This window comes from Saccoglossus kowalevskii, chromosome 11 (assembly GCF_978046115.1).
Source record: "Saccoglossus kowalevskii chromosome 11, keSacKowa6.1, whole genome shotgun sequence".
In the NCBI taxonomy this organism is placed as follows: Eukaryota; Metazoa; Hemichordata; class Enteropneusta; family Harrimaniidae; genus Saccoglossus; species Saccoglossus kowalevskii.
This window is the reverse complement of record NC_140651.1, coordinates 33,407,904-33,418,327: the sequence shown is the minus strand read 5'-3', so window position 1 is coordinate 33,418,327 and position 10,424 is coordinate 33,407,904. Positions and strand designations below refer to the sequence as shown.

Sequence of the window (10,424 nt, the reverse complement as noted above, 5' to 3'; positions counted from 1 at the left end):
AATATAAAAACATAGGAAGGAATATATTCACACCCTAAACTGAAATATCGGATGAAAAAAGGCAATAATATTTTTTTGGACCAGCACAAGAAAAACTGCAGAGATTAACAAAACTCATTAATATTCGGGCTTTGTGGGGGGCGAGTTACTTTGGCAGGAAGAGCCATGATTGGATGCGCCATTTTGTCCATTTACACTGCAGTCCATGGGCAAGATTTTCCACCAAAAATAGTTAAAACAAATATCACTTTTAGTATGCATTATACTTGTTGAGACTCGTGGTATTACTGATTTTGGAATTTAGTCTTTTATTGGTACCGTTGGCGCAATTATTAATGTTGTGCATGTCGGGACTTTGTCAGGCGAATTTTCAAGATGGCGGATGATCCGACGACGACGCCGACATCAGTCAATGTGGGAGATGGGAACGAAAATCGTACTTTAGGTGGCGTTATAGAAGGAAACGGAGAGGCGTGCACAACCCAAAAGGATTTGTCCGTGGTGGGGCCCATTTCTGCAGCTGACAGCAGGGTAAGGTTCTGTTCAGTGTTTTGTTCTGTCACCAGGTCACCTTGCGCACAATCCATCAATGGCGGTAAAATTACACGTGATTATGGTCGGAGCGCATCGCACGCTATGACGCATATTGCCGAACGTACGCCATTCAAATGACCCGATATATTATAGCGAAGTTGTGGATTTCTACCAAGATTTTTTTTTTGGCGTTGATCTTCTATAGAAATTTGATGGAGACATTAAGCGCCGAGGCTTGTCTCGATTGATCCATGAATACCGAGGCTGAAGTGTGACAGATTTGTAATTTCGCGTGAAATGTATTACAACTAATATGTAATATCTCAGTGGTTTATTGATAAGAACATGCCATATAAATATGCTTGTATTTGTTCAAGTAATTCGTAGTTTCGCCGGCTGATGGGCCGTAATACCGGAACCAGTTTATTTTCTTCGTTTGTATATTTACGCGAAACAGAAAGATATATTGATATGGCCTTATGTTCCCAATGTTTCTGTGTGAACATGGTTTCTCATGACCGGAATATTATGTTTTCAAAGTGCTTTTTGTAGTGAATTGTTTAAAAATATATATTCTGATAGAAATTTTTATTTGCTCAATATGAATTTTAGGAAATATTTGTGAAAATACTTGGGGTGGATGAGAAATGGTTAAACGATTGCGATTATGGTTTTATATTAAGGATCGAGCTAGTAGAATCTATGATAATCTAGGCTTAACTTATAATAAATATGAATCTCAAATATTACTCCTAAGTTGTTTAATAAATCAATATTTCAAAATTGATAATTCTCTGTAATGCAGTGATAGTGTAAACAAAATTCCAGTCTTTAAAACTTTTTCAGTTTGTAGAGTTTGAAAATTCACCAGATCAGTAAGGTTTTTGTCCCTGGGTTGTGAAAGTCTGAAGTTGAAAAATCTGATTTAGCCATTTAGCAAACATTTGGTTTGCCCGCCCCAAATGGCTCAATTTTTGCACATATTGGTGATCTGATAAACACCAGTTGACCACAACTCGTGTATACCGGTGTCATTCTTGGTCACAAGATAAATTAGGAATTTCATAAAAGATACAAATCTGTCACAAAGACAGATGAACAATGACCTTGGTTTGACCCTGTGGTGGGTGAGATAGGGTTGTGTTATGTAGAGAACAGACTTCCATGAGACAAGTCAAAATCTGAGATCTGTGAGGTCCACTTTATTGATACATCAGAGTACATTGGAGTCAAAACAAGAACTGCTCCCTTCAAAAATCTGGTAACTTGGAGTATTTGCATAATGTTGTCAAAATACAATATATACTGTGACTGGTTCAAATCAAAGTGGAAGATTCCACTATCATAGCAACCAGTAATTAGTCTTAGTTACCGGGTTAAAGGTTATGAAAAGAGACAGATAAACTACAGATCTAACTTGTAACATTAAATCTCAGACTAGTAATGTTGTATTAAGGTAGAGATGCACTTTATTTGTGAATTTCAATCAAAAATAGTTTTTTTCGTTTTTTATATAGATTTTTATCTAAAGAACATTCTGTGAAAATTTGACCAATGAATTCTTATTGGAACACCGTTAACATTGCTGTTTATTTTCTGGTTAAAAATAAAAAACACTCACACGTGGCAATGTTTATGTCCAATTGCCTAATTTGCATGAGTAACCAAATAACAAGACCTTTGATTGACAATATGCAAATCGAGATTGTACGGGTCATAGTTCATTCAATTCACGCGCATGTGCAATTATTCTCAAATCAGTTCTCGCTCGCTAGCAAACCAAACATTATATTTCCTCAGCGTTTTTTCTTAATTTTTATCATTACATTATGCGTGGTGTGAAAAGAAAGAAAGGTAGAAAGAAGATTCAGATGATTTCTATGTCGGAAGATGCAAAAGCTACACCGAAGGCATCAGCCCACCGAACGAAAAACAAATCGATGTGAGCGTCCAAACATGACTTTCCCTGAAGGCATGAATCCGAGTTTCTGATTGACTGAGAGATTTTATTTTTAAATAATTGTTCTCAAAAAATAAACTGAGCATGTGAAGAATAATTTAACATTGTTTACAGTGATAACTGCTCATAGTCGAAACGAAGCTTACCCATTCACGCTAGTCACAATAAACATCATACTCTTGAATAGGCGTCAATGACTACGGTAAAACTTAGACTCTATTTTAGGCATTAGGAATGATTGAAATGACGCCAAAATACACCTTAAAAGTCCCATTTTATTTTTTTTCTAAATCCCATCCCGAATTTACGGCAGAATCTGGTCCCTCAAATAAGGGACACGTGAGCTTTGATTCTAACCGGATATATTGCACTGGGTCGGGGAGATACAAACTTTTGTGTATCTTTCAAGTTGTCCAATGGGTACCTGTACTTCGATCATTCGCAAGTTTTGCTCGGTGGTGCAAGACAGCTTTGTTTGCAACCGGACGAACTCCGTTTAATTCAATGAAGCAAACAACTGACAATGCTAAAATAAATTGCAAAGGTACGCTAAAATTAATTGAAAACAACCAAATAATTTCAATGAAAAATAAATCACAGGGAGAGGTAACTTGATACATTACGGTAACAACTCTTTCGACGCGCTGACCGCTTCTCCGCGTCTGATGTTTTGCTTTCCTTGTCATAATACTTACTGATTGATGATTTTGTTTTGATTTTTGAGTTTTTTAGCCTGCAACACGGCCACGACCTTTGCTTTTTCCGTGAAAAATGGGGAAGTTTACGTAAATTTGACGGACATTCCATTTTTTTAAACTACCGAAGCACACTGTTTAGCACTCCTGTTTTTTTTCATTTGCCGATTTCTATTCAGAAAAATTCGACCGCTCGAAAATGCACCTTAATTTTGCACTCTTAAAACATGTCAGATTTCCAACACTAATTATTTAAAACCGGTCGAAATTTTAAAACTTTTACGTTAGGAGCTGGAGCTCTCTTCTTGCAGGCGACCGTCGCCGGTAGTACAACAGCATGTTTTGTACGTACATCCGTGCGCTGATTGTCTGCGACTGTCTTAGAAAATCCCTGAATAAGGCGTTGCCAAAATCGGAAAAATATAAAAATGCCTCCTTAAAAAACGAACATAATTCAAATATTTCTTTTAACAAATATGTTGCAGTGGGAAAAATGGGATTGGAAACGATGAACAAAACTTCTGTGCCTCGCGTTTCGATTCTAGGATTACGCGATTATTCATTATTGTGCGTTCGCTTCCTGGAGTTGGTTCTCAATACTACATAAAAATCATCAAGGATAAATAATTTAATATCCCACTTTGTACTCTTCACGGTAAACCATAGGCTCTGAAATACTCGTAGATTTTTTATTGAAAATACATCGAAGAGAAGCCATGTTTTGATCGTGATAAAAGGTCACCTTCCTAGGACCGCCCCCTGTTTAATAATTCATGAGATGACGTCATATTTACTGGGCATTGCCACGTGTTTTTACCGACCCCATCAAAACACTGGTATGAATGACGTGTTTCTGATTTATATATTCAAGAGCAGTTGTTCTGGTCCAACGATTTTACATAAAATGTCTATGTCTATACGTCAACTTTCAATTTCAATAGTCTAGAAAGTATGACAAAGTATGACAAAGCAGTAAATCCCGGTTTAACGCACAAATATGCAAATTAGCCTTTTTCTCGTCTTCTATTTTTGGTGAATTCTGGGGTTTTAAATTAAAATAGCTGATAGACGCTTTGGCCATTTGCCTCGAAATTTTCACACATTATTGACAAGGTGTTCCCCCTTCAAAATGCGTCCGGACAGTTTATTACGGCGAGTGGAACAAAAATAACAAGTCCGCAATTAACATGGATATATAAATTATGCAAAAATAGAAAAGAGTGAACTTTGAGGTCATGCTGTGCGACTTTGAAAGTCGTTAGAGAGATGAGTGGACGCATTTGAATTAGTAGTATACCAAGGTATCCAGTGATGTAATTTTACCCACAAATGGACTTGAAGTTTTTAAGCTAATTTTTTTTAAACCACTTTTGTCCAAAAAAGCATATTTTTGACCCAAAATCAAAAACGCATTCTGGATATTTAAAATAAAGACAAGTTTTACAAAGTTTGTATAATAAGCTTTCAGAAAATATATAACATGTTGGATATATAATACCATCTTCATTGTCTAATTACTCAATTAAAAAGCAAGCCAAATAAACTGCATCTCTACCTTAAATCAATAAACAAGATATAATGTAATACAATGTTATACAACACAGGTAAACAGTAGAAATCTGAACCATGCATTGTTCTCCCCAGACTCAAAGCCAAGCATCACAGCTAATTTTGCATAATTTTATTTGCATAATAATTAGTTTCCCCAACAAACATTATAACTGCATATCTCATATCATTTAAATTCATTGTATTGTGCATCAAGTCAAATAAAGTTTGAAATAGAACAGAAAAGAAATGGAAATACTTAACCAAAATACAGGGTTCTGCCTAGACTGGCGCAGTCGGGGCGATTAATTTGTTTTTGTAGTTTAAATAAAATAAAAAAAAAAATCGCGACTGGTTTATTCTGCAGGAAATTCATTGCTATTAAATATTCATGATGCACATATTATAATGAGGTGGGCGCGGAAATACGTGCATAATGAGGTCAACATGGTAAAGGTCACACTGCAGATCCAACATGGCGGCACGTTGAAATTCGAGTTTGTCGTAGTCGTTGTTTCTAATTCATCACAATGTGTAAAAAAGTAACTCGTACTAGTCGTAGAATTAAAAAAATATTGACTGCTACAATCAACCGACGTCTTCGCGGTCAGAGGTCAGTTGAAGAGACGCTGTGATTGGCTCAGATGCTTGTCAATTAGAACACCATTAAGATAATTACCCGTTGAAAAATCGACTGATTCCTGCAGTGTCGATAGAGGGCCATGCAGAATAAACCAGTCGGGGTGATTTTGCAGTTACAAGGGCTTTTGCGCTAACACCTCCATTTCGCAATTTATTTAATTTTATTTAAACTACAAAAACAAATTAATCGCCCCGACTGCGCCAGTGTAGGTTCTGCCCAGCCCGATTTGAGTGCCGCTTGCTAATTAATATTCATGAGTTCATTAATATTCATGAGCTAATTAATATTCATTTTTCCATTCTACTAGCTTGATAAAAGTGAAAAAATATATACACTTTATTTTTCGCAATCACATCAAAAATACGTATTTTGAGACATTGACCTCTAACCTGGCAGCCATTTTTGTTGTCAAAGCATGTCGTCCGTTTGTTACGGCCAAAGTGGAAAAAAGAATTTAATTGTTTTCTTTTCCAATGGAATGCTGGTAAATCACATTAATAGTGAGAAATAAGTATTCCTTGTATTGCTGACTGAATATATATAGCTTATGAATTTAATTTTATGAACAAGTCATGAAGCCAAAAACATCAATAAAGTGTACTACACTCGAGTGCAATTGCAGATTAAACAAACGACAGCATCGCTGCTGGTGAAGTGAGCAAGTTATTGTTCAACTTGACTAACACACAACTAAACTTGCAATGGTAATCCTTTCTCTGTTTATTTATCGTTGTCTTCCCTTCCATTATCTTGATGTACGACTTATTCCGATCTGGTTCGTTTGTTAAAACTAACAGAATGTCACTCGGAGAAGGTTAAAACAAAAACACATTAGGCCGATGACACACGTGTATGTTGATTTTGAACAGCGGTGTCTTCTTTCATTAAAATTTTGGTGTGTGTTAATTTGTTGCATTGTGTCTTGTGTTAAATCCAACAATGACAATAGAATGATGGTTCTGTGGCCGACATCCTGTGTGTATCATAAACAAATAGAATAGTGCCGGTCACCAACTTTTTGTCCTGGTCGAAAATGTATGAGCTGACAGTGATAGGGGCACTAAAACTGACTGTGCTTGTTGTACATTGTACATAATATAATGATGAACCAGTTACCTCCATTGATAACAATATACATGTGTATTTACTGACTGGCTATGACATAAATATTTCCTTTGCTTTTTTTGCTATATTTCAAACAATGGAGTAAGTGATATAAAATATATCAGACTATTTCGTCGTTAATTGCAGATAGAATGACAAATTTCTGTAGTAACAATAACACAGTTATTGTATCAGAATGTTTGTTGGGGAAACTGATTATTATGCAGATACAATTATGTAAATTAGATGCATTATTATGCAAATTAGCAATGACGCTTGACATGAAGTCTGGGAAGAACACCGTAGGAACCATAACATTTGTTATTGTTTGGTCTCATCCCTTAACCATACAACATCCAGGGTTAATATGGCAGATTTCTAAACATACCGGTATGCAAATTACTGATATCATTTCCTATGGTGAGCAATGTGTTTATCTTATCAGTCATTTATTTTGAGGAAAAATATGTACCAAACGTTCATAATTTTCCTAAAAATGTTATATCTAATAAATGCCTGCGATTACAATGATGCAATATACAAATTGTTGGGGATTATGTACTAATCTTTTCCTGAGATCATTTTTATCATTAGGTAATTCATGATATAGATTGTACTTCATTAGGAGTACACTAATTGAGTGTTTGAAATAAAATTCCAAAAAGTTCATTCTCTTCTCATTTCCAGCTTTTTATGCAAGAATAGAAAACTATGTTTTTATTTTTTACATTTTTGTTTTATAGCCTGGATCGAGTACAGATGGCCATGCTGTGAGTAAAATAAATGGAGGTGGTGATTCAATGAACTTGAAGCAGATTATTAATAAGGAAGATACAGAGCATACCGGTTTAGAAGAAGGTGCTGTATAGTTGTATAATTTGACAGTAGGGTGACTGGACAAAAATACCTTGTTGGAAGATAACTGATCATCTATTCTTCAATACTGTAGTAATTGTATAACCAACTATTCTATTCTATTCTATTCTATTCTATTCTATTCTATTCTATTCTATTCTATTCTATTCTATTCTATTCTATTCTATTCTTCATGTTCTGATCAACTGATTACAGCTACTGTACTGCTACATTTTTTTTTCACTGACATTTAATCTCACTATGTTTTGAGCATATTCAGTGTATTTTAATTCCATGAATTTGTCAAGGAAACAATGAGTTTCTTGCTATTTTGCATGTTCATGTATAAGCAGCTGATAAATAGGCAAGGTTAACATAGTTTCACTATGTTTGAATACTCCACAATGTGTTTATAGCTTGTTTCTTGAAAGGTCAACTCGTTTGAATGAATATTGTAAATCATTTGTTGCTCATTATAAATAAATCTAATCTTGAAAAATGGAATTTCAAGTGGTATTGTGCACACCTTAAAATACTTTATTTTAGCTGGAATTAATTTTTGCTGAATATACTTAATGGGTGTTTTTTATGGAATTTATTTTCACTGATTCCTGACGAGTTTAATATGAAATATAGGAAAAAAGGCATACTCGCTGGATTTTGTTTTCACTGAATTATTTCTCATGATTGTCAATGAATTGTTAGGCACAATATATAATAATAGATTCATTAATTCTTTGCTCTTTTAATTGTTCTCCAACATTTCTGACAAGAATAATATTTTTTACTTTGTCAAATGAACTATTTTATTTATAGTCTGAGATTTTGTTTTTATGTTTTTGCAACACATTTTTATTTTAATAACACCATCTCATTGCCAGTTATTAGTCCCTGTTCGGACGCAGTCCGAAAACGGGGACTTATGTTTTGACCTCTGTTTTTCTGTCCGTGTGTGCGTGCGTGCGTCTGTCCTGTATCTTAGAAATGCCTGGACCAATCACAATCAAACTTTACACATCATACATGATATTATACATATGCACGTCAATTTGTTTCATGATCTTATTCAAGATGGCCGAATGACGGCCATTTTTGTGCTAAAAATCATCAAAATCAAGCATTTCTCGGCTGTTTACAGATGGTTTTTGTTCAAACTTGGTATATACATTAGACATTATGAGACCTTGATGCAAATAATTTTGTTTTTCAAATAAGATTCAAAATGGCCAACTGAATGTGGTTCTCATGCTGTCTGGCGGCCATTTTGTTTTAATGAATGGGCTTCTAGACCTATATCTCCGACTTGTTTTGACTGATTACATTCAAATTTTAAATATTCATTATACATCATGTCATAGATAAACAGATATATTAGTTTGACGATCCTATTTAAAATGGACGAATGGTGGTCTTTTTTGTGTTAAAAAATCATCAAATATCAAGCATTTCTGGCATTTATAGATGGATTTCGTTCAAACTTGGTTCATTCATTATACAGTACGGGTTCCTGATGCACGTCATTTTATTTTTCAGATTGGATTCAAAATGGTTGACTGGCGACCATTTTTAGTTCCCGTTCAGACGCAGTCCGAAAACGAGGACTTATGTTTTAACCTCCGTGTGTCCGTGCATGCGTGCATGCATCCGGACCTGTATCTTAGAAATGCCTGGACCAATCACAATCAAACTTCACACGTACATCATACATGATATTATACATATGCACGTCAATTTGTTTCACGACCTTATTCAAGGTGGCCGAATGGCGGCCATTTTCATGCTAAAAATCATCAAAATCAAGCATTTCTCGGCTGTTTACAGATGGATTTTGTTCAAACTTGGTATATACATTAGACATTATGGGACCTTGATGCAAGTAATTTTGTTTTTCAGATAAGATTCAAAATGACCGACTGTTTGTTTTTATGAATGTGGTTCTCATGCCAGATCTCTTACTTGTTTTGACTGACTATATTCAAATTTTAAATATTTATTGTACATCATGACATAGATAAACAGATATATTGGTTTGACGATCCTATTCAAAATGGCCGAATGGTGGTCATTATTGTGCAAAAAAATCATCAAATATCAAGCATTTCTGGCATTTATGGATGGATTTCGTTCAAACTTGGTACATACATTAGACATTACAGGTTCCTGATGCACGTCATTTTATTTTTCAGTTTGGATTCAAAATGGCTAACTGGCGGCCATTTTGTTTTAATGATTGGGCTTCTAGAGCCATATCTCTTAAATGCTTTGACTGATTATATTCAAATTTTATATATTCGTTATACATCATGTTATATATATACATGTATTCAAAATGGCTGATTTTGAATGCTGTTCCAGAGCAATATCTCTCAATATGGACAAGTACTTGTTTGACGATCAGATACAAATGTCAATCATTTTAATGTTAAAAAATCATATTCCTGACATGGTTATATTCCAGCTGTATTACTATAAACAAAACTATATATCTTAAATTTGATAACTAACGGGGACTGTGCCATGCATGGCTTGTTAATGAATATTTTTTGCTAGCAACCGATTAAGGGTGTTAGTTTCCTAAAATGAATTTCAGTTGCACATTCAACTATATTTAAATTTATCTTATGTAAAAGTAGGCAGGCTCTCTGTGTGTCAAATTTTATGGCAGTATAATTTTTAATAATGACCTGTACATGTTGTTAAACTCAAAATACGCTGATTGGTTCCAGCATAGAGCTAAAACAAGATTAGGTTTATGTTCCATCAAGTGTTGATATGTATACTTATGACATTTTACATGGCCCCAAATTGTCAACTATTGCTCAATTGAAAAAGAGTTATTTGGTCAAAAAATTATCACCAAATATTGGGGGGGGGGGGCTTATATCGTACTTATTCGGGTAAGAGCCCATGCCTGGACAAATGCCCACCCCCCACTTTTGACACACTAAAGAAGTTGAGGTCATATCCGGGCACACGCCCAGGGGGTCTTTTTCTAGACAAAAAAAAACAACAAAAAAACTATTTTCTATTCGTTGACTGGTTGTATTAACAGATGACATCTTGAAGTCTGTCGTGATACTTGTTA

The 10,424-nt window shown here is 34.8% G+C and overlaps 1 protein-coding gene across 1 annotated transcript in view; it reads left to right on the top strand.

The window, feature by feature from the left end:
• The first annotated feature begins 131 nt into the window (after positions 1-131).
• The window catches only part of LOC102802634 (uncharacterized), a 55,721-nt gene continuing 45,428 nt past the window's right edge, over positions 132-10,424 (top strand). Inside the window, exons 1-2 of the mRNA XM_085505123.1 lie at positions 132-531; positions 7,228-7,342. Of these exons, the coding sequence (XP_085361249.1) occupies positions 376-531; positions 7,228-7,342 (271 nt within the window). The 5' untranslated portion in view covers positions 132-375. The remainder of the gene's footprint in view (positions 532-7,227; positions 7,343-10,424) is intronic.